Source organism: Pleurodeles waltl, chromosome 4_2 (genome assembly GCF_031143425.1).
Source record: "Pleurodeles waltl isolate 20211129_DDA chromosome 4_2, aPleWal1.hap1.20221129, whole genome shotgun sequence".
Taxonomy (NCBI): Eukaryota; Metazoa; Chordata; class Amphibia; order Caudata; family Salamandridae; genus Pleurodeles; species Pleurodeles waltl.
Window position 1 is genome coordinate 941,739,653 of NC_090443.1, and position 24,422 is coordinate 941,764,074.

The 24,422-nt window shown below is 44.2% G+C and overlaps 1 protein-coding gene across 1 annotated transcript in view; it reads right to left on the reverse strand.

Moving 5' to 3' along the window:
• LOC138293501 (vitamin D3 hydroxylase-associated protein-like) overlaps window positions 1–24,422 on the reverse strand; it is an 806,941-nt gene that overhangs the window by 665,984 nt on the left and 116,535 nt on the right. Inside the window, exon 2 of the mRNA XM_069232739.1 lies at window positions 6,124–6,237. Coding sequence (XP_069088840.1) covers window positions 6,124–6,237 — 114 coding nt within the window. The remainder of the gene's footprint in view (window positions 1–6,123; window positions 6,238–24,422) is intronic.

Consider the following 24,422-nt stretch of genomic DNA (forward strand, 5'->3'; position numbering starts at 1 on the left):
AGTCTGTGAATGTTTTTTTACAGTTTTTTAAATTCGTCACAACGTTACATGGGGGCCACACTGAGCATAGCGTCGTAATCGAGAATATCAACATTTGTGAAAAAATTCATTTTAAAATCGTAGTTTCACCCTTAAAGACCCCTATATCATAGCCCTGGGGTCTGGGTACCTCCACCCTGACATCGAATGCCTTATACCTTGGGAAAATGTGTAGATTTCTTTATCTTCAAGATCAGTATCAATAGAGAAATCATACAACACTACACCACTAGCTGAAATCCCTCTTCCTTTGTTGAACCAGTCACATAGTCAGAATGTAAAACTATCTTTGAAGACCAAACTCGTAGCTAAAGTGTTACATGAACTTATTTGGCAAGGAAAGCCATAAAGAATGTATGAAACCCAAAACCCTACTTGCCACATACAAGTCTTCATTGTGCAAAGGCTACACCACTGAAAACAACAGGATATAAAATCATGTGTCATACCCATCAAGTGCTGGAGAAGGGTGATTTCTGTCTCCTCTTCCTTCTTTATCTCTTGGCTGCTGTTGATGCAGCAAGTGGTGGACTTTAGAATGTGTCAAAATGCCCCAGCTTCCCAGGGTAGGCAAAAAAAGGAGAAATGCATTTCTCCTTGTTTTCTCCTCTTTATATACATAGAGGGAAATGCCTCTATGATTTATGATTTGGATTGATTTGTGAAAGTGTCCCTTCTGGTATAAAAACAATCCGGCTTACAATGCTGGAACTCTTGCACCATGGTGAAGGGGTGACTGCATTGGCGCTAGGCAGCCAAAAGTGTAGCAGCTCAAGGAAAGGAGAGGAATGCACTGTATGATGTTAAATATGGTGCATTCCTGTCCTCTCCCTTTCACACAGCGCATTGCAGTGGTTTGCTGCATGGCGCTGCATGAAAATATGATAAATATGCCCCACATCTATAAATGTTATGACTTGAGCCACAAATTTAAATACAGAGGTATTTAGCAATTTTGTTTTTGTTCTGGCTCCTTGAGAGCAATGTTATGTGAAGTACATTTCATCTAAAGTGCACAGAGACACAAAATATGGATAAGAGCTGAGGTATGTAAAACTCTTAAATAAAATAAACACATCAATCAAACACCCACTTTCAATACAAACTATATCATTTCTTTACAATTTCAGATAGTTTACAGTTATAAAAAATTGACCAAGACGAATTGAAATATCATTAATGATAATGATAATAAACATTCTACTTTAAACTGTAGATTGAAGATTGTTTTTTTAAATACATTTTCAAAACAATGGTTTTAAAAAATAATTTTCTGTACAGATTAGTGAACATGCCAGAAGCATTTGCCGGATACTGTACTGAGTGGTTAACTTGTCGAGAACCGCTCCTTGGGTTTTTTCATCTTCAATAATATAACCTCACTCCTAACCTTTGCCAAGTCCAGTTTTCATCTCAACCATTCACTTTCCAGGACTGAATGAGATATAAGTTGTAGGAATGCACAGGGAGCCTTCTCTTGCGGGAGATGCATTTTAGTCAGTACAGATCTTCTGTCAGCAAGACAGAATGCCACAAAGAATATTCACTTTCGGGCCCTAAACAAGAAATGAACTTTCAGACTATCATTCCTGCATATCTGTGGTGTCACTCTGTCACTCGCTTTTTGGTCTCCATTGCATATATGCTAGTTCACACATCTTAAACAAATATGCGGTGTGTGTTTCATGTTGTTAGCCGCAGGAAATGTAGGCCTCAGTTTAAATGGCACACAAAGACACGAAAATGAAAATTTGGCTGCTGTGTTATTTCTCTTGTTTCAAGAGCTAAGCTGCAGAAGTTCACATTACTTCGAAAGCTACAAAATGTTTTGGTTTCTGTGAGAATTGTTTATCTGTGTGCCCCCATAGAAAGTCAGTAGTGAATTTCCACCCCTGTGCCTGGGACATGCTGACCATGCTGTCTCATCCTGCAACATTGTGCAATGTTTGGGAATAAGACTGAAAATATCTTAACCCGGAAGGTTTGGTCATGTTTGGCCTCCTTTCCATGGCACTCATGGGGAGTGTTCTATTTTGTTGAGAAATGTATGATTTAATAGTGCATTGCTGAGTTAGTTGGAGTCAGATGCCCCTTTTTCCATTATTTTGTGATCAGATGCCTTATTTTGCTCCTGCTCAAAGAATTAGACTCCTGAGTACATCCATTCTTGTTTACCTGACAGATTTTATTCAATTCGGCCTTTCAGAGGCTTTACTTGCTAACACCTTCTGCTCAACTTCTCAAAACATCATTTAACTTTTAGCTTAACACCTTAGGGAACCTTCTTTCGGGGTAAACTGAATTTGCTGGTTCTGCTTATGACAACTTTAAACAGTCTTTGCATTTTCAATTTCGAATGATTTGAATTAGTAAGATTATTAATCTGGTAATCAACCATCATAGATTGCAAATCTACTACCTTCTGTCATCATTGTGGGTCTGAATGTGCTTCACTGTAATTGATTTGTTGTGTCCAGCCTCCGGCTGGGACTAAAGACCAATCTGCTCGGGTACAGCTTACACTTGAGAATGTACGGACAACTAGCATGGTTCAAATCCACCGCAACTTTTGCTATATACCTCATCTTACATTATATGCATAGCTTTTTTTTAATTCCTCTAGCAACCCTTCAACTGTATCTAGCATGCTCCTGGTCTAACACACAAAAGGTAAAGGGGGGAATACTGAGACAATCTGGCAAAAGCTCTAGGTATCATTATTCCAACACATTGTTTTGTTTTTCTTCCATTGTGTCACTATATAGAGAGCTCCCTTGATGCAAATCAGTACCGACGTTGTTCCTGGTGGGAACACTCCATCAGGAACTGCCAGGAACCCCCGCCTCCCTGCAACCCCCCAAAAAGATAACACTTTTTCTGTAACAGGTCTAAAATGTTTATACACCAATGCAGTTATATCAGAAAGTGATAGCGCGTCCAGTCTTTATAATTTACTTGTACTTGGACACGCTGGAGGTCGGTGAACCTTTTGACCAAGTTGGGTCCTCCTCATCCAAGAATAGTCAGATCACTCAAATCAATCATCAATACCATTTATAATCAATAACCAATAATCAATTATTAATCAATCAACAAATTAGTTAAACAGAAAATCAGTAATTAGACACACCATGACCTTTCAGTCATGAATAACCACACCTGTTTATTAAAGGTTAATGAGTTTATTTCCCTATATTAACAAAGCTAATACGATATAAGTAAGTCTCGAAATCAAATGATATACGTATACGAACATTACTAGCTGTACATAGCGACGGAAGAAACGCAATCTACGCAATATCTGGATTATAATGCACTCGGTTATAGCAATGCAAATTACTAATATAAGTAATTGAAACCCATATTTATACATTTTTAGCGCCGCATTTGCGCCGCTTTTTGACGCAAAACGGCGCAAACTTACAAAATACAATAGTATAGTACAATAGTATTTTGTAAGTTTGCGCCGTTTTTGCGTCAAAAAGCGGCGCAAATGCGGTGCTAAAAAAGTATAAATATGGGCCTGAATTTGACTAATTGCATACATTGGTCAGCATAACAAGATTTAAATTTAGCATGGTGCATCAGATGAATACCTCGACTAGCCTCTAATTAGCATTGGCATGTGGGGCTTCATGCAAAACGAAGTTAGTCAACACAAATTTAGAAAACTTCTAGCTTGGGTTCTATAAAAATAAGCAGTTGGTACCTGAAAAGGAAAACACAATGCATAATACAATTATCCTTTCATATTTACCAAATACAATCAGCATTCAAGGAAAAGTCTTTGTCCTTCAGGTACCGGTTCGATCAGCATGGGGCATATTTCAAAGGGGCAAAGTTAAAGCAAGTTTCCTTGCGGCAGCAAGGAAAATGGGGCAAAAGTTACTGCATGGACAAGACGGGGCAAAATTAAAGTTAAAGTCTCTAGGATGAGAATTCTTAAAGTCTCTTTCTCTGCGACAGAGAAAAGGCATCAAAGTGTCATTTAAAATGGCGTCTTGAATCTGGCTTCAAAATGGCATCAAAGAAAATGGCTGACTTCTCTTTGTCCGGTGGGTTTAAGTAAGAAACATTCCAAATTCTTCAGGGTCTTCCATTGGAGGGTTCAGACGGTGGCTTCCTTTTGACCAATGAATAATGTCGTTCTCTTAGTACTCATTTATGCATAAGGTGTCCTTGGAGCCTTGGAACACAAGTAGCAACAAAGTTTGCCAATTATTTCTGTATCAGAGTCTTTATTGTCTGCACCTGCAGAAACTGACCTTGCTTCAAAGGGGATGAAACTAGCCTAGCACGAAACCTTGAGATAAATGTATTAGTCATTTCTACTGGAAAAATACAACCTTAAAGTTAAATACGTTTTGTCACCACGCAGTTAAATTTGAGACCAGGCAACTAGGCCAAAGCCTCTGCTAAATTTAAGCTAAGCATACAACAGTTTCTAACAAGAAAATCATAGAGTACATTTGCAATTATGACGGATTACTATTTTTTGTCGATTCTTCATGATTAATCAAGCTCGTTTATAATAATGGCGAACTTCCTCGTGGGCACATTTTCCCACGTACATAATTTTTCTTTACTAAAATCACACTACCTTACACGATTTTGTTACATGATATATGAATATTTGTTAGTCTTTCTTTTTCTGCTTCATCAAAAGTATGGGGGTATCTGAGCTTGATCAATTTTGCCACTAAAGGAGAACAAACCAAAGTATATATTTTTTTAATTGTTGTAAATGTTAACTATGAGAAGTCAGTAAATGAAGGACTAGCTTTGTTCTACAGCCCATAACAGTCGGAATGATCACTTTTATTCATCACAGGAAGGTTTATTGAGTCTCACAGAACGTGAAAAACATTGGTGTTTTCAGGTAAAAGTAATTTTAGAGGTATTGTCTCACTAGGAAATGCAAATACATTTCTAGTGCAAGCAACAGCATGTCTAGGGTTTAAACTAAATGTTTATTAAGCTTTTCTGTGCTCCTTGCCGCTCTGGTAAAACTGTTCGGGTTGAAGAGAAATGCAGTTAATGCGGGCTTTGATTACATTCTAAATAACAAAATCCAGAGGCTTTATCACCTCTGTGCCTTTCGCCTCAAAGTGGACCATGTCTTAGAAATACTTGGCAAGTCGGAAACGGCGCCAACCACCTGCCGCACCCTGTTATAGAGAATACCTGGGCCGTGGACCTCTGCTATATTTTGCTGCAGCTGTCAACAAACCTGCATAGATTTTATAGGTGACAGGGCAAAGCCATGGCAGCAAGAGCAGGCACCTTTCCTTTGGTTTTGACTGCACCCCCCTGTTTTTAAATACCTTCCAGGTTGACTAATGATGTTGATCAGATAACTTCACAAAGAGTCAAAGACACAAAAAACAGCAACAAAAACCAGTGGCGGCTGGCATGTATTTAGAGTGGTGGGGCGGGCAAAATACCGGTGTCATTAAATAATAATTAAAAAAATGGCATTTACCTTCCTGACTTGCACAACATTCTCCTCACTCGTGTGTCTTCTCTCCCCGAAGCTCTGGACCCTGGAAACTGCACTACCCAGACCCGGTGCTGCTCTCAAACTGTTAAACAGGATTGGAGGGAACAGATTCTCTCAGCGCTCTTAAGGGCACGGGAGGACTGTGCTTTAAGTTTAAAATGTCTGGCTGGCCGTAGCAAGACGGCTGGCCAAAGGGACATGCGCACTTTAAACATTAGTGCAGAGCTCCCTGCTGCCACTCTGCAGCAACTTCCTTGCCCCATCCCACTTGATTCATGACAGGTTGATGAAAAATAAAATGGTAATAAATACATTTTATTACCATTTTCTTTTACAGCTGCTCCGGAGCATTTTTTTAGAGGGACAACGCTCCTCCGCTCTCATGGAGGAGCTGCTTCTGACAAAAACAAATCTAGCAATTCATAAATGAATTTATGCATGCTCACCTTCAGGCTTCAGTCATTTCTTATCATTGAAGGCTATTATAAGATCAAAGACTGAAAATGTCTTCTCATTTTTTGTAATTTCACACCCGCTAAAGAAAAAGGATAGCTTCATTGCAGCAGTCATAGTGTTTTCCTCACCTTTCCCATGTAGGTATAGAGAACGCTCTCTGGGGAGATCGATCCACGCTGCAGCCCATCAGCCAGGTCCACCATGGACAAGGAAAGGATGGCTCCAGGGTCCACTCTGGGATTCTGAAAGAAGCATGAGTACATATAGAGTTATCCTTCTCCTTCAGCAGTAACGTGTCACTTGTGTTGACATGACATTCATACTTACAGGCACATGGCGCTGCATGATCTTCAGCGCCAATAACTATCAAACACGTATTTAAATCATTAAAATTACCATGTGTCCATGAACATTGGAGCATGTACACTGAAAGGTATTTTGGGGCAATATGTTAGAAACATGTGCGCATGCAGTTCCATGTCACACTCATCAGCAGCTTGAAACTAAAAATATCTTAAAAGCCTAATTAATGCAAAGCATTAACTCGTTTTCAACATTTTAAAGAAACTGTGGTCCTGATTTAGAATTTAGCGGAGGGGATTACTCCGACACATACGTGACGGATATCTCGTACACTGTATTATGATCCCATTGTAGCCTATGGAGATCGTAATACAGGAGGTGAGATTATCCATCATGTTTGTAACATGTCAGCCAAACTTTAAATCAGGCCCTATATTTGCTAAAGTGTGTCGCCACACCATTCATGCCTCAGAATCTTTGTTCTTTGTAAAGCCTAACAGACAGTAATGCCAAAACAAGCATTGGCAAAGTCAGTAGCTCGGTTTTGTTCATTATAAGTGGAAGTTCACCTTCGCTGATAAGGTAGAATGTGTTCAAGCAGCAATACATCTATGCACTCACTAACCCATTCATCACTCCATGCACTCACTCATCGATCCAGCAAATTATTTATTCCCACATTCACTCACCCACACAAACTCCACAGTCTATCAAGGAGCACATTCATTTAAGAACAAGTATTGGCAAAGCCAAGAGGACTGGCTTTGGCCATCAGTCTTTTGCCAATTCCTGTTTTGTTATGGTTTTTGTAAAACTTTACTATTCAGGAAGATACCAGGCCCTCATGAACCAAAAAAAAAACATTGGCTAAAGGCATAGTAATTTATTTGCCTCAAAAAATCTAACATTACCACAGAACTCCCTGGCACTGAAGGAAACTATTTTGCGCCTGGATGTGCTCCTTGTGAAAGGACAGGATGCTTTAAGTCATGATGAAGACAGTCAATGGCTCAAGTGGGCTGACACATTGCCCTTTGATGTATAATTTTAGTAGAAACAAAAGGTACTGAATAACCAAGATCTAAAAAAGCCAATTGGTGTGGCATTGGCTTTCACCACCTTGTTTCGAGAAAGAAGGCAAAAAAGGAAAAAAAAGGGCAAGAAAGAAATCAAGAAGGAAGTGAAGGAAGATAAATAAGGAAGTTGCTTGGCAAGATTACCAAAGCACACTGATTCAAAGATGGGGGTGTGGTCTTGCCGGGCTGCAAAATGGACGCTCATTAGAGGGCTCTGTCGGCTGACCAACATAATCCTCCAAAATCTGCACATCTTGAGGCCATCCAGCTCACAATATGTGAGACACAGGACCCCAGGGACATAGTAACCTCGTGGGGTGGCTGCTGCCGTCCCTAAGCTGCCAGGCTGCTGCTGGGCTAGTCTTGGACTGGGCGCGGCCTGGCAGGCTGGCTAGCATGCGGTGAACCCCCTGAGACAGACGGGCCCGGGCGCTGGCTGGGGTACATGCGGTACATCCTTGCCACGCGAGTGCATGGTTGCACTGGCCGGATGTTGGGAGCACTGGTGGGTGACACCCTGTGGAGGAGGCTTGTGTAAAGGAACTGGAGGCCCGTGGACAACTGCAGCTCCCAGCACAGACCAGCGGCTGCTGGTTTACAACCAACAACTGTGACCAGTGAGTGTGAGGTGGGGCCCGGGGTCCGAGTGGGTATACCTCGGAGCACCCATCTTTAGAGCCCCTCAGGAGGCACTGCGCCTAATGGACAACGTGCACAGCTTCACCCCATTTGGATTAGGGTGGCTGCCCCTTCAATCATCGGCAGGCGCTGCCCCTTATTGTCTGAACTGCACCGCTGGGCCCTGGACAGATCGGGGGCCCGGGGGATTTGGTGGACACGGGGCAGCAACAAGTTGAACTGGGCTGTTGTCGGCTCTGCCGGGCCAGCGGCTGGTCCCCTGTACATAATGGGGGACCACACTCATCTGTCGGTTGGGTGCTGGTCTGGGCCTGGCGAGGCTTAGCGAGACAGGATTTTGTACAGCGGTCCCCGTCTTGCCAGCACATGCTTCTGGTCTTGAGGGAGAGCGGCGTGGGGAGCCATCAGACGTCGCTGTGGGAGCCTGCTCGTGCCCCCTGCTGAGCGGATTGTAACAGGTTGTGGTGGGGCTCCTCTGGTCACTATTTCCTGGACTTCTGGACTGTCCGGTGCCTTGAACCCATGCTGATTGAGTGTGCATGTGAGTGTGCATGTGACGCCCGGCTTGTTTTCTGACAATACTTGCAAACTCGGATCATGGGCAAGCCAGATGCCAAACAGTCAAAAAACGTGCCCGCCACACAGATGGGGAGTTGAGCTTTGGAGCCATGATGTATCCACAAGATGACGAGGACTCTGGTGTGCTTGACCTCAAGGAAATACTCATGGATGTAAAAACCTACCCAAGGACAATTGATGGCAAATTGGACCTCCTTACTGCCCGCCTTCATCAGGTCAAACAGCAGGTAGAGACTCACAAGTCCAGATTGGACCACTTGGAAACCTGCATTGATGATCAACAATCTGAATCTAGGGAACAGTTTCTCAAAATGGACAAGATCCTGGACATCATAAAGGCCAAGAATGAGGATCTAGAAGCCAGATCCTGGCGAAATAACTTCTGCATCACAGGTGTCCAGGAGTCTACCTCAATATCAAAAATGGAGGACTTTGTCGGGACGATGATACAAAGCCTATTTGGCGACAATCTGTCCCCAGTATTCATCGTAGAACGAGCCCACAGCTCGCTTGGTCCCCGGCCGCCCCCGGGTGTGCCAGCCAGGCAGATAATCTCCAGGCTCCTAAACTACTGGGACAGGTCTGTGGTTCATTGGTTAGCCCACGAAAAAGGCCCAATGTGTCATCAAGGCAACATCGTATTGATTTTCCCTGACTTCACTCAGAGTGTGCAAGCTGCCCGTCGCGACTTCATACCAGCGAAAAAAAGTCCTGCAGAAGGTGGAACTTCCATACGCCCTACTTTACCCCGCCAAGCTTAGGATCTCCGTTGATGGCAAATCACACTTTTTTATGGATGCCTAGTCGTTGCTGAAGTTTCCCAAAGTCACAATCTAGAAATGCTGCTCCCTTGGGAGCTCGCATGGGGCCACAGGGCAGGCCTCTCTGAGTGAGAATGATTGATTTACATGAGCAGCCCCTGTTTCTAAAAGTTATTAACTGTTCTGTGTCTAGCAATATGCCTATTACATATACGGATCAGGCCCCATATCCATGGTTCGGCCACCCTGTAACTAGGTTGGGTTGAAGCCTGGAGTCACCTCGCTCCAAGGGCTATTTCCCATCACTAGTTCTTCTTTGTGGGTATGGGGTAGATGGAGTGGGGGGTGGGTAGTCTATCTCAACTGAGTTCAGGGGATGGAGTGGGTGGGGGAGGGATGGGAGTTTTGTAGTTATGTTCTTTGCTTGGTTGTTTTTGTCTTTCACCCGGAGGCTCATGACTAGGCTCTTCTCTCACACGACATGCGACACCACACAGCAACACATTGGTTAAGTGCTTGTGGCCCTCATGGCAATTCACATGCCACCGCTATGGCCACTCTAAAATGTTTGAATATACAGAGACTCAATGGTGGCAGGAAAGCTCGTCTTTTTTACTCTTACTTACACCGACATAGAATCGACATCTGTTTCGTACAGGAAAGACATCTGTCCAACCTCAGATCTCCCCGCTTGCAAGCCCATGGCTGGGACACCTCTCATTCCTCTACCTATTCAAATTACGCCAGGGGCGGTGTGATACTTTTATGTAGGGGGCTTGCCTGGCAATTAACTCACACGGTGCTTGACCCAGAGGGCTGATATGGAATGCTTGCAGGATTGTTATGTAGACGCTCCGTCATACTGACGGCTGTGTGTGGTCCAAATGTGGACGATCCCAAATTCTACTCCACACTCTGGACCAAGATACAAAGTCTCGGTCCTTGAGCCCTTATTTAGGGGGGAGACTTCAATGCCATCCTTTAGGACCAGCTGGATAGATCCGACATTTCCAGATGTCTACACTCTCACACTTCACATATACTCCACACGATTATGCATGACAATCAATGACAGGACATTTGGAGGCTCACACATCCACACCCACTTGAGGGAACGTGTATTTCAACATATTACGTCTCCTGGTCCCCGGACATCAGGACATGGTCAAATGGCGACACCCATTTGCCACATACTTTATCTGACTATGCCCCTGTCTTGCTGGAGCTACAGCTCCCTGATACCACACCGCAAGCTTTCTCCTGGTGGCTGCCCTCAGGCGCTACAAAATGCAGTATTCCACAAGGAGATCCGTAAACAAATTGTTGAGTTCTTCACCCATAATGTTGACTCTGTTGAGTCACCCTCCATGTTGTGGGAGGCTTTTAAGGTTGTCATGAAAGGCACCCGCATTGCCAAGCATGCCGGGGTGTAGAGGTACATGCATCAGTCGCCAGCCAACCTAGAACAAGAGAGTCGGTCCTTAAAGACCCGCTACTTCCACTCAAAAAGTCCAGATCTTCTGGTGGCCATTAATTCTAACCCAAAAGTATTTCAGGAGAAGCCTATCTGGGAGACCCATTATCTTAACAAGGATGCTCAAGTGCGGCGGTACGGCGAGGGAGACCACCTGCAAGACTACTACGCCCTAACCATGCCTCCACTTATATAGCTGAACTTCTTGACTTGGACAATAACCTAGTGTCCACCACACCAGAAATATCATGCGTGACCTCCTCTTTTTACGCTGAATTATTCCAAGAGACCACCATGCTCAATGGTCCGCAACTCACCAACTATTTTGACACAATACAGCTGGTGTAGCTGGATCGAGCCCATCAGGACTACCTCGATGCCCCCATCATGACCGAGGAGATCACACAGGTAATTGCAGACCTTCACAGTGATAAGGCGCCGGGTGGTGATGGCCCCACGACTTCCTTTTATAAAGAATATGCATCCCTTCTATCCCCACACCTCCTGGTCATGTACAAGCACTCCCTTGGCACGAGCTGCCTTCCTGCTTCATTACGGGAGGCCATCTAGTAACTTTGCTAAAGCCGGGCAAACCAGCAACACATTGTGACTCTTACCAACCGCTCTCTCTCAATAACGTAGATAACAAAATCTACACTAAGGTGCTCGCTAATTGATTACTACCACTTCTACCGAAGATAATACAACCTTGCAAGGACGCTCTACTTCGCATACTCTCTGCACCATTTTTGCAATCATGCATCACCTTTCTCCTCATACATAGGCCATAGCGGTCCTACTGGATGCCACTGAGGCTTTTGACACACCACTTCTGGCCCACATAGGCTTCAGCCCACTATTCATAAAACAGATATGTTTACTTTACACTGTCCCCTTGGCCAGAGTACAGACCAATGAGCTCCTTTCTGATCCCTTTCCGATCACTCGGGGTAATAGACAGGGGTGTCCAGTGTCACCTCTGCTATTTGCTATTGTGATGGAACCTCTGGCGGCTCACCTTCGGCAACACTATGCATAGAAGGGCATAAGCCTTACCTCCAGAGCTCTAGTGGTTTCAATGTACACAGACAGTATTGTGTTCAACGCCTGCAACCCACAAGAACATTTAACCCCTCTGCTACAAGAGATAAAACGGTTCGGTTGCCACTCCGGGATTCAGGTGAACTGGGGAAAATCTGTGCTGTTCCCCCTCACCGACAGTACCCAACCCCTCCCCACTGAATTTCCCCTTCAATGGGCTGAAGAGCTGGTACGTTATCTCGGTATTTGGCTCAGCTGCGCTGTTGCCACCTTATGGCTGGCACACTATGGCAGAGCCATGACCTGGCTGGAGGACAGGATACCATTCTGGACATGCTTGCTCGGTTCCCTCACAGGCCGTATTTCAATTGTGAAGATCAAGGTCCTCCCTAAATTTCTTTCCCTTTCACTCAAAATTCCTATAACCTTTACTGCCACTTTCTTTAATTGCATGAAATCTAACCTAATTACTCTGGTTTGGGCAGGTAGGCAACCTTGGGCTTCATGGGAACTCCTCACCCTGCCACTGGCTCAGGGAGGACTGCGAGCACCAGACATCAACCTATATGCATACTGTGCACAAGCTACTTGCACTTCTGGGTACATCCTACTCCATTTCAACAACAGACAGCCACCAAGGCGGATAGAGCAGCGCCGTGCCCTTTGTCGACAGTGCTATATCTTCCCTACAAAGCACCTCGAGTTGACATCGACACAGTCACAAGTGTATGGTGGGCTTGGGATGGTCTAAGGAGGCGGACAGGTCTGTCTATATTGTACACGCCATCTATCCCCTGATTAACAACCCAATAATTCGGCCTCTCTTTGCTTATATATGAATACAGAGCCTTGTGTGGAATCTATACGGGGATGCTGCTTGCTGTATTTCCAACGCTCACTCCGGTCAGGAGCCTGGGGCCATCGGCAACTATGAGGAAGAAGTGTTTTCGCCGCCAAGCCCCCACCTATCTTTGGACTTCGATACCAGCACTGGTGGTGGAACGCGTTGCTCTGTGAGTCGGAGGACCCCCATGCTGTTTCTGACACCCCAGGTAAGGCTGAGTAATACAATGGTGGGAGGACATCTCACTAAGACTCGGGGTTGATGTCCCTGGGAGTGCGGTGGCTACAGTTTTGATTTTGAAGGTCACATTTAATTCTCAAGGTCTGCTGCTGAGGTCCCGGAGAGTGAGCACGCAGCACTATGTATTTTTTGTGATTCCAAAGGGGCAAGCTACAAAGATCAAGTCAATTTAACAACGCAAATACAAGGTACTGACTTCATTTGAAATTAAGGCGCTTTGAAAAACTAAAGAAGAGTGATATTATCAAAATAGTGGGAAAGTAAATCCCTGCAGCACTACCTTGAAGTTGGCCGTATCCCCAGAGGTTAAAGAATTCTGGTTGCCCTCAGCTATGAAAATCCTAATCCCGAGAAACTCAGAGAATGGGCAGATAATAACAATGAGGCCTCAAAACGTATGCTTGGCATACTAATTAAACATGCTGATTTGGACAGAAAGAATATTTTGGATCAAATATCGACTTTAAAAACAGAATTGGGTCAAGATAAGCAACAGGAAACAGTGAACACATTTTCTGCGGAGTTAAAGAGTAAACTGCAAATTTTTTAGCAGTTGATTATAAATAGAAAGGCACAGAACTTTCAAAGAGACAAAGCGAATTATGAGTGTGGCCAGATTTTTACTTTTGCAAAAAAAAAAATGATCATTTTATGAGCCAGCAGAAGTTTTATAAGAACACATCTCATGAGATAATACCATATGACGAAGAAAGTATTCCAAATTCTGAGGTTGATGCGGATCTGGAAGATACGGTGTCACATGACCTCCCTGTTCCCTCAGTGGTGGAAGAATTTGATTTTTTACGCATAGAATGAGGCTTCAATCTACGGCCCAAAAATCTACCAGTAGAAAAAGCAATCAGAGGACGAGGAGGTGGAGATGATCAAGACACGGACAAAGGCAAGGAGAAAACAACAGGAGGAAGAGCACAGAGACAGAATCAGAAACAATGACGACTGTAGCCAATAACAGTAATGACTTTATCAATCTTACAGGTATTGCTCTGACCAAGGAGGAAGGAAGGATTTTAAAATTGAGCTTCTCTTATTGTCTCACTGAGAATATGAACTACAAGCAGACTAGGATAGACCTCTTCAAATTCATGAGAGCAATTCATGAGAAGAAGGGTTGATGTATCATGGATGAGAAATAGGGATGATGGAAGAGAAGAGAAGCAGGGATGATGGATGAGAAGTAGGGATGATGTATGATGGATGAGAAGCAGGGATGATGGTGCAGAAGTAGGGGTGAAGTATGATGGATGAGAAGTAGGGATGATGGATGAGAAGCAGGGATGAGACGAAGGGAGGAGAAGTAGGGATGATGGATGAGAAGTAGGGATGATGGATGAGAAGCGGGGATGAGAAGCAGGGATGAGAAGTAGGGATGAGGAGTGACAAATGAGAATGTCCTAAAAGGGATGCTGTAGGGGAGGCCTCAGAACTTGAGAAGGGAGAAAGTTATGGAGCGTTGGAGGGAAAAGTGATATGAAAAGTATAACAATGCTTGTTTTTTGTCTCACAATTCCTTATTGGTTTGAAAGTGAGAAGTAACCAACAAGGTATACGATTGGCAATGATTGAACAGAACACCACACATACGTATAGGATGTTAAGTATTAAAACATCAAACAGTAAAAGGAAGGAGGTAAGGGGAAATGGGGTAATTGGTGCCTCCAAAAAGGTAAAGATATAGAGGGTCCTGCCAGGCTCTTGCAACACTCAACAGCCTCTTGCTTCTCATAACATTCAATTGGGGTTAAGACCATCGAGAAGGTACAGGATACACCCACAGCAAAACAGGAAGCGGACCATTACTAGGTGGATGTCATATTAACAGGGAGACCACAGCAAATAATCTACAAATAACTCTTACCAGTACCTTCCAATGTCCTAACGCACGCTCGAAAGTCCAGGAGAAGTGCAATGCTGTAGTCCCCCATACATTTTAGGTGAAGGTTTAGCAAAGGTAAAAGCCTTTATAAATCCGTCCTAGTAAGTCTTCGTTTAAAAAAAAACTACCCAAGATCGCTTTAAATTGTGGAAGTGTATCATTAATTATACATATTCATTTTTTGAAAGTGCCATTTCGAACATATCCAATGCTCGGTAGCAGGATACTGCCAGTTTTTTAATGTCTTTCACTCCTCACATTGGCAACCCTAGAGTGGTAGCCACCTATCGTGAGAAATGGGAGGTCACTCATGTCATGAAGAAGAGCTAATTCTGCAATCAGTCCTCCATGAAGGAGTTCCATTTTCATAAATGCACATATTTGATTCCAGTAATTGCTCACGTGTGGACAAACCCATAAAAGTTGTACTATGTCACATTCTGGAGAATTACATCTCCAACAGTTGGAGTCAGGGCTTAAATTGGCTCTATGAAGTAAAGCAGGCAATCAATGCCATCTATGCATGTACGTATAATGGCCATGCTTCAGGCGGGATTCGCGTGGCCTTTTCTTGTAATCAGATAGTGTAGTTTCTCAGTATTGGTCTCCGAATTGCAACTGTAAGTGCTCCTCCAACCACGACGTCACTCGTTAGATATGGAGATATGGAGAATCGACCATCAATCAGTGCGGAGTGTGGAATTGCTGTGGTGTCTTTGTAAGCTTTTCACCTCTGTAAATAAATGACTATGGGGGATTGAGGCATTACAGTTTTTGGCCGGTTTAGGGTATGGGACAATTGTGTATATCTCCGGTGTGGTGAGTGTGGTAGTCTGTATTCCGATCTGTAAGCAAATCGTCGGAGGATTTGTGCCCTCCTCCTTAGTACATAACAAAACCCTAGGAGCATTTCAAATCTAGCCAAGCATTGGGGTCTTTGCATGTTGTACAAAAAATAGCCAACTAGCCAGAACCTTCAACAGAAAGGCGGGTATAGCTCCAACATCCTTTCCTCCACCACTGCCATATGCCCACAAATCCCCCATCATGTGGCTGTCTTATCCATATAGGCCCATACTTATACTTTTTAGCTCCGTATTTGAGTCATTTTTTGACGCAAAAGCAGCGCAAACTAACAAAATATAATTGTATTTTGTAAGTTTGCACCGCTTTTGCGTCAAAAAATGACACAAACGCTGCGCTCAAAAAGTATAAATATGGGCCATTATTTTTATATGCCCTGATGGTAAGACGATGTTGGGGCATGCCACTTCAGAGCTCGTGGCAGCCCTACACTTGTCCTTTGGAAGGTCAATGTTGTTTTTGCACATATGTCAAACTAACACACTGAAAGTTTTATTTCTGAGTGTTATTCAACTTATTTTACATAAGAGTAGTTGTACTGCACACATAGTTTTACTCAAACAAAGTTTTTTTATGGGAAGCCGTTCATGTCAAAATTACAGCTCCCTATATAGGACACCTCCTGGAATGCATAGCGTGTTGCAAAATGAATACGACATACACCAGAATGAATGTACTATGTGTCAAAATAAATATGATACCTGGCAGAGTTGCAGCACGCTATGCATTTCAGGAGGTGTCCAATATGGGGAGCTGTAATTTTGACAAGAACGGCTTCCCATATTTTTTGTGTTGGTAAATTTACATTCAAAGGGTTTGAGGTAGCAGCGAATGTGTGTTACAATGTGCAAATGCACTTTGAGTTTGTAAACACTCACCAACCTACCGATGTGACGGTGTTCACCAAACTCTGAAATGTTTGAAGGTTTAATCCTGTCAGTGGCAGAATAAATACCTTTCTGAAGTGGGATTGGCAAGAAAACACTTACTAAGATGGTGGTGATTTAGAAAAAGGGGTTCTTTCCTTGTGGAGAAAACAAGAAAAAGGTTTCATAAGTGTATTTGAATGTAACATTATTTTTTTTCCATGCGAAAACACGTGTGCATTTTCAAATGCAAAAATGCAATTCACAAACATTTTCCAGGAGTGCTCTCTGAAACCTGCGACACAAGCAGGTCTCCAGCAATAATCTGGAAAGCGTTTGTGAATTCTGAAAATGAGTAAATTATATCCGTGGGAGATTGTAAATCACACGGTGCAGATTTATTCTGCTCCTACATTGAACCCAATATGAAGCGCAGGCTGTGAATAGCTTCATATTTGGAACATTGGGACTTACAGGCCGTAATTGTTAACCGTTTTCTTTGCGTTTCCTTGGCTCCGGAGAGGGGGCTGTTTTGAAAGTTTGGTCTTAACATATTCCATCGCTGCTTCTTAAGCAACTTCTGGCCAGACCTAATTAGCAGGAATGTTCAAATGCACCCAAGCTCACAATCTCTGTAACAACTCATGCTTATGTACAGCAAAGAATAGCAGCTGATACAACTTGGCCTAGATATAAGGCTATTTAAAGATTTGAAAAGGCATTTGTTTGGGTTGCCTGTTTTGCATGGATTCAAACGAAACTGGGCTTCAAAACATGTCAGCCAAACCAAAGCCAACCATAACTTCATTTTCATCTTTGTGTTTTTTCAGTGTGTATGTTTTTTGATCATTTGTTGCAGCCATCAGTTTTCCAACCCACTACAGACGGACAACCCCAGGTGTGCACAGTGGTGGTTGGCCATAAGGCCTGGCCTATTGCCAGTCCGTGAGCGCCACCCACTACAGGTGGGTCACTACTTTTGTGTATGGCCCTAAGGCCAGGCTATCCCCCAAAACCACCGTGGATGGCCAGGCCCTGTATTTTTTTATTTTCATTGTTTAGGATTTGCCGACCCTATTGTTCTGTTTGCTAACACGCAACAAGTTCATGGCATGCTTCTTGGGCCTGTGTGGAGCCTCTCACCTTTCATGGGTCCGTGGAGACAGAAAAAAAACAACACAGGTTAATGAAGCTTGCTGTGTGTTTGCAGACCTAGGGCTGCTCCGGGGCTACAAACTCAGCCTAAACCTAACAGCAAATAACACTTTTTGTAAATACTTTTTTGTTCTGGTTTTGTTGATATGGGGGTCACCTTGAAGACAGGGTGTCAGGGGATGCACCCTGTACCCCCATAGGACCTTTTTCATTGTTTTCATTGTTTTTCCTTTAGGGCATAGATACTCCATCCTCTCATCGTGTAATAGCAGCCGAGCATTTTTCCTGAAGTTGTTGCCAGTGGGGTAGGTAGCTTATGGTCCACAATCCTGAAATGGGGGAGCCGGGGTCAAAAGCGAACTCGACCAGTCCGATTTGAGTATTTCATAAATGTGTGTTCAGTGGCAGTTCATGGAATTGGGTTCATGGAACTACATTGAGTAATGCCCAGATATCACTACAATGTAACCACGTCATGCCCACAATTGTTTTGAATGCTAATTTATCAAAAACAACTAAACAAACTTACACCAAAGCAAAGGCTCTTTCATGAGTAAAGTTTTATTGTCAAGCCAGGTTTGGTGTGATTCCTTTCAGCTGTTTTCCCTGTATCAGAGAGAAAACATTTCAAGATAGCAAGGGCACGAGGTATAGTCATTTTAGAGCAGGAGTTCCAGTTACTTGAGATAACTATAACTGGTGAACTTCAGTGGTTTTGTCAATTTGAAATGTTTTTTTTTAACTGACATTTTCACTTAACTGTAATGACCCATAAATCTTTTTTTTTTCATGAATCTCTAAGATTTTTTAAATTTAACATACAATATAATTACTATTCCTAAATTCATAACTATAGCATCATTTTAACCTTTGTTTCTTTCTTGATTTTCTATGGATTTTTTAACGTATGATGTCCATCACAGTGTGAACTTTGGGGTTGGTTGCAGGGCCTGGTCTGGCCCTGTACCTAATCCCTCACTGGTGTCCAACCCCCAGCTGACCACAGTCTTTGGCCATGCACTGCATGGAATTGGAGCATAACCCCCGCAGGTGTGAACAGCTAACTATGTGGTGTAATAATATAAAGGGTGTCATTTTAAGTAAGGCAGACCTACTCTTTGTGAAAGGATCGGAACTCTAAAATATAAAAAGTGAGACTTAGCTTTATCAAGGGGTCACCATATCAAAATATATAAAACTGACCTATTGCGTTTGTCTAAAAGTCACCAATAGTTGTAATAAAATGTATATTTTATAACTTCACACATTGCAATGTTTAATAAAAGTGATTGTCATAAAATGTTTTAATAAAGCTTTAAAAAAATCTTTCTTTTAACATTTTTGAGGCCATTATGTGCAGCTGTAGAACCCCCCACAAAGTGTCCCTGCACTCCAGCTGAAAAGCAAAGAGCTCCAGTTTGGAGTAAAAAAAATATGGTAAGCTTTTTTGGGATCATGACTAAGTACAATTACCAAGAAGAGTTTCTGTTCTTTTTCAATGTTGCTTGGGGTCTGCTGCACTCCCTGCAGTCCAGCTACAAGACTACAAAAAATTGTTGGTAGTGCCCCTGCCTTCTAGGAGCACCACCAGGCTCCAAACAAAATAAGTAAAAAGCCATTGCATGGCATTATGGGGCACTCCTTCTCTGGAACAGTGAATAATAAGTGAATTGTTCCTGACACTAATTTATTATTTACTGTATTGTTTTTTTTTAAATATATTTTTGAGTGCCCCAGTGCCTATCCAGGGCACCTACATTTTTTTTTTATTTCAATGCTGCGGGTGAGCCTCAAGGCCCCTCAACCCCTGCCAACTCCCTAGCCGGCACCCACACCTTTTTTTTAAACGTTAGGGGCTGAGGAGGGAGGTCCAGGGTCTCCGTGGACCCTGTTGATTCCCATGTGGCAATCTTAGTTGGTGCCAGCAGGAGCCAGCAATTTTGTTCAGGTAGAATACTGCTTGCCACCCAGGCACCCACAACATGTCAGTTGTTGGACGCTTCTGGGGGAGGTCCACGGCCTTGTGCCCCCTGTCTGCTCCCTGGCTGGCCCCATACTGTTAGCTGGAGGAGCTGGCAACTACTTTGCTCCCACATGGGCAGCGATGGAAAATGGGTTATTGGTAAGGGCAGGTAGGTACCTACACTTAGCAATAGGCCACTAATCTCCACTTAGGTCAGTTAGGTCTCAGTAAATTAAACCCAGCTCAACCCTTGGTAGCTTGGCAACGAGCTTCAAAGCTTAACTTAGGAGACTTTGAGGGTCATTCTGACCCTGGCGGCCGGTGGCCGCCAGGGCCACCGACCACGGGAGCACCGCCGACAGGCTGGCGGTGCTCCAATGAGCATTCTGACCGCGGCGGTTCAGCCGCGGTCAGAAGCGGAAAGTCAGCGGTCTCCCGCTGACTTTCCGCTGCTCTTTGGAATCCTCCATGGCTGCGGAGCGCGCTCCGCAGCCATGAGGATTCTGACCCCCCCTACCGCCATCCAGTTCATGGCGGGAAAGCCGCCATGAACAGGATGGCGGTAGGGGGGTCGCGGGGCCCCTGCCGTGCCAGTGGGGGCCAATGGCATGGGCACGGCAGGGGCCCCCGTAAGAGGGCCCCAAAATGTATTTCACTGTCTGCCTTGCAGACAGTGAAATACGCGACGGGTGCAGTAGCACCCGTCGCACCTTCCCACTCCGCCGGCTCGATTACGAGCCGGCATCCTCGTGGGAAGGTCGTTTTCCCCTGGGCTGGCGGGCGGTTTAACTGGAACCGCCCGCCAGCCCAGGGGAAAACTCGTAATACCCGCCGCGGTCTTTTGACCGCGGCGCGGTAATTTGGAGGGCGGGATCCTGGCGGGCGGCCTCCGCCGCCCGCCAGGGTCATAATGAGGCCCAGAGTGTAAAGAATTCAAATATCACAAAACAGTAATTAAATAAAACACCAGAAACAGTTTAAAAATCCAAAACCAAGATATGAACATAGATTATATTTTTATCTTTAAAATGACACAAAAATGAATAAAATCGGATAAGGGGAACCGGAGATATGAATTTTTAAAGAATTATTGTTTTTTAGCGCCTAGAAACAAAAAGCGCCAATCGGGTCATCTGGTTGGACCTCGACCGGGGCAAAGTCAAAGTTTCAGGCCGACCGCAATGGAACCTTGCTCGGCTACAGGCCGCTGGAGGCCTCGGTTAAAAGTTTACCTTCACACTTAGGGCCTGATTCTAACTTTGGAGGACGGTGTTAAACCGTCCCAAAAGTGGCGGATATACCACCTACCGTATTACGAGTCCATTATATCCTATGGAACTCGTAATACGGTAGGTGGTATATCCGCCACTTTTGGGACGGTTTAACACCGTCCTCCAAAGTTAGAATCAGGCCCTTAGTCTCTTTTTCGAAGATTTTCTTCAGCGGGACGAACCTGCCAGTCCAATCCAACCTCCTGGAGCCCTTATCCGGATACGCGTCGCGGGAATCCTCGGTGGAGATTTTTACCTTCGGGCTTAGTGGTTTTTTCGAGGTGAAAATCCTCCGACCGGGGTAAATCTGGATCTTGATCGGACGTCCATGGAGCCCTCCTCAGATACGCTGGCTGGGAGGTCCCTTTTACCTTCGGACTTAGTCTCTTTTTCGGAGATTTTCTTTACCGGGACGAGCCAGCAAATCAGGCCGGGTCACGGTTGAGGCAAGCCGGCTAGAGTTGCCGCGGCGGGTCGGTTCCTCTATGGAGCTCTTTTACAAAAGATCTCCAAACTTCTGGGGCTTCTCCCAGATGTCCTTTTAAGGTTCTTTTGAGGTCCAAAGCTCACCCTAAGGGTCCAGAAGTTCTGAGATGGTCCTTGGGGGTGCGGACTACAACTCCCAGAATGCAACTGGCGCAAACTCCTTTTTGGCCACTGGACAGTGGTCAGCTGGTCGCTTTCTTCAGGAGTTGGTGCAGGGGACTCTAGTTAGCAATTTATCGCCCTGTAGCAAACAGGGAGTCCCTCCTTGAACCAGTTGAAGCCAGGCAAAGTCCTTCTTGTGGTGAAGCCCAGGTGTGCAGCTGGTGCAGTCCTTCTGAGTGCAGGTTCCAGGTGCAGGCCAGGGGTCCAGCAGGGCAGTCCTTCTTCTTCTGTTGTTCTCCCTCGTTAGATGTGGTAGTGAACTGAGATGTGGGTACAGGTCTGCCAGTTTTATCCTTGCTCCTGGGTGAAATGCAGGGGGGTCCTGGTTCTCCAATCAGGTGCAGGGTCCTTTCCCCTGTGATGACCACTTCCTGGGAAGTGTGGCAAAATCAATCCCAGGAGGCAACATTCTCCAAAAATCCGTCATGGCTGAATCTGATTTTTGGAGTTTACATCTGGCTGAGCCCACCCACTGGTGTGGCTAAAAATCATAAACACACCCCTCTCCTGACCTCTCCTAATCTAATCAAGGGGGCACCTAGTTGTCTGGGGTTGCAGGATGTGAGGGTGTTGCTGGTTGCTCCAAATGTCCTTCTATGCCTTTGAAGACCAGTTTGGCAGCTCTCCCCCTTCCTGCCTCACCATCTGCTGAGGGGAGATTCCCTCCCACAGGCAGATTCCTTTGTGTGAAGCCAGGCAACTTCACACCTCATCATGCAGCCTGGCCAGGCTGCCAGAGGCTGGCCAATCAGAGCACAGCAGCAAAAACAATGCAGGGCTGAAATTGGCAACTTTTCAGGTAAAGTTTAAAACTCTTTACCTGAACAAGTTATATTAAATCCAACAACTGGAAGTTGTGGGATTTGTTACAACAATTAATTTGATACCAAACTCTTGGTATCCATCATTTAAGGAGACATTAAAAATTAAAATAAAGTCTCCCCATTCTAGCCTATGAAGGCCATTTACTACAATGAGGGAAAAACTAATGTGGCTGTTTTTACCTCACCAGGGCTTAGAAAACTTTTTTTATAAGGTCCCTGCTTATAGTAACATGGCACCCAGCCCTAGGGGCACACAGGGCACACCTTACGGGTGACTTATATGTCAAAATAAGGTAGTTTAAGACTTTGGAACTACTTTTAATTCCAAAGTCGAATTTGCGTATAACTTTAATTTAAAAGCAGCCAGCAAGGCAGGCCTGCCTTTAAAATGACACTGGGCACCTCAGCAGTGCACCTATGGGTGCACAACCTATGCTGTGGTCCCTAAACCTACATGCCCTAAAATATACTAGGGACTTATAGGTAGGTTAACTTAGCCAATTATAATTAGCCTAATTTGCATATTGATTTTACACAGAGCACAGGCCCTGGGACTGGTTAGCAGTACCCAGGGCACCATCAGAGTCAGTAAAACACCAGCAAAAAGTGAAAAATGGGGGCAAAAAGTTAGGGGGCCTCTGCAATCAGCCCTGTTTTCTCACAGGCAGGAACAGCATTTTTCACTGCTCCTGCCTAGGTAGGAGGAAAGTTGTGTCCCCTGCCCAGGAGAGTGCAGGCAGTGTATGCCCACAGTCTCCCGGGCACAGAACCGCAGTGTCCCAGGGGATTCGGTCCCTGGGACACGGCCTGAACGGGCTCTGGCAGGGGGTGCCCAATACCTCCCTCCCCAAAAATAAGGGGCTCCATTGGATGGAGTCCCTGGTGCATTTTTTAGACTTGCGGGGTGGGGCCACATGCCCCTTCTTAATTTTAAATATGGCCCCAGAGGATGGAGTAACCAGGGCTTCTCTGATGGTTTGGAGAGAGAAGCCACACGCCCGCCTCCCCATCAAAAAGTGCAGCCCCAGGGGATAAGGTCCTTTGGCACAGCACCCCAGGCCTTGATCCACCCTTGGAGTAAAAGAACTATGACCTCACATATTACATCACTTGTGAAATGACCTATCACATTACTGATAACTTCACTAATGAAATCTGACTTGTCATGAATGATGACAACACTGTGCATGGCAACTCCTTATTGCTTATTTTTATTTCTTTTGACAACACGAGGACCAAGTCCCCTAGTCATAAAATTGTGGTTGCAAATTTCTCTTCAGGTTGCGCCAACCAATCAGCTCACATGTTTTGAGCTCGCCATACACAGCAGTAGTAGCAGTGCTTGACGCGTAACTTTTGAACCTTAATGTCTCAAAAACTACTGAAAAGATTTAAACCAAATAAAAAAACAAGCTTTCTGGATCAAGTTTTACTTTGTGTCAACTATGGTGTAATTCTTTTCAGCAACATTGGCTATAGTGTTGTCTAAAGTTCCTTTAAAAAATTGCATTGGGAAAACCTAGTTTAGGACCCCACATTTTTTTTCTCACCTCCACACTTGATGCATCACCCCTAAACTGGAAGAAGTAGCTGAAGTGAATTATTTTTTTAATTTTGTGGAAGTTGCATAAAGGTTTGTCAAACTGCACCAAAGTTATTAGCAAACCAAAAAATCTATTTAGTAACTATAACTGCACAATGGCAATCAACCCTGTGAGATACATATATATAAATATGTATGTATAATGGTTGAGATGGGTGAAACCATACTCAAGCAGCAACCAAAATCCTTGAACGATGAAGTCACAAACAAATGATAAATTAACCTGTGCTCAATCCTCAGACAGCGTGGTACAGAGCAGTCAGGCTTACCTTGAAGACAATGTGTAAAGTATTTGTGCAATACTTCAAATAGTAATAATGTGAAAACACAACAAAAGAAGAATCCCACACCAATGTAGAAAAATACAGTCATTGTTAGTAAA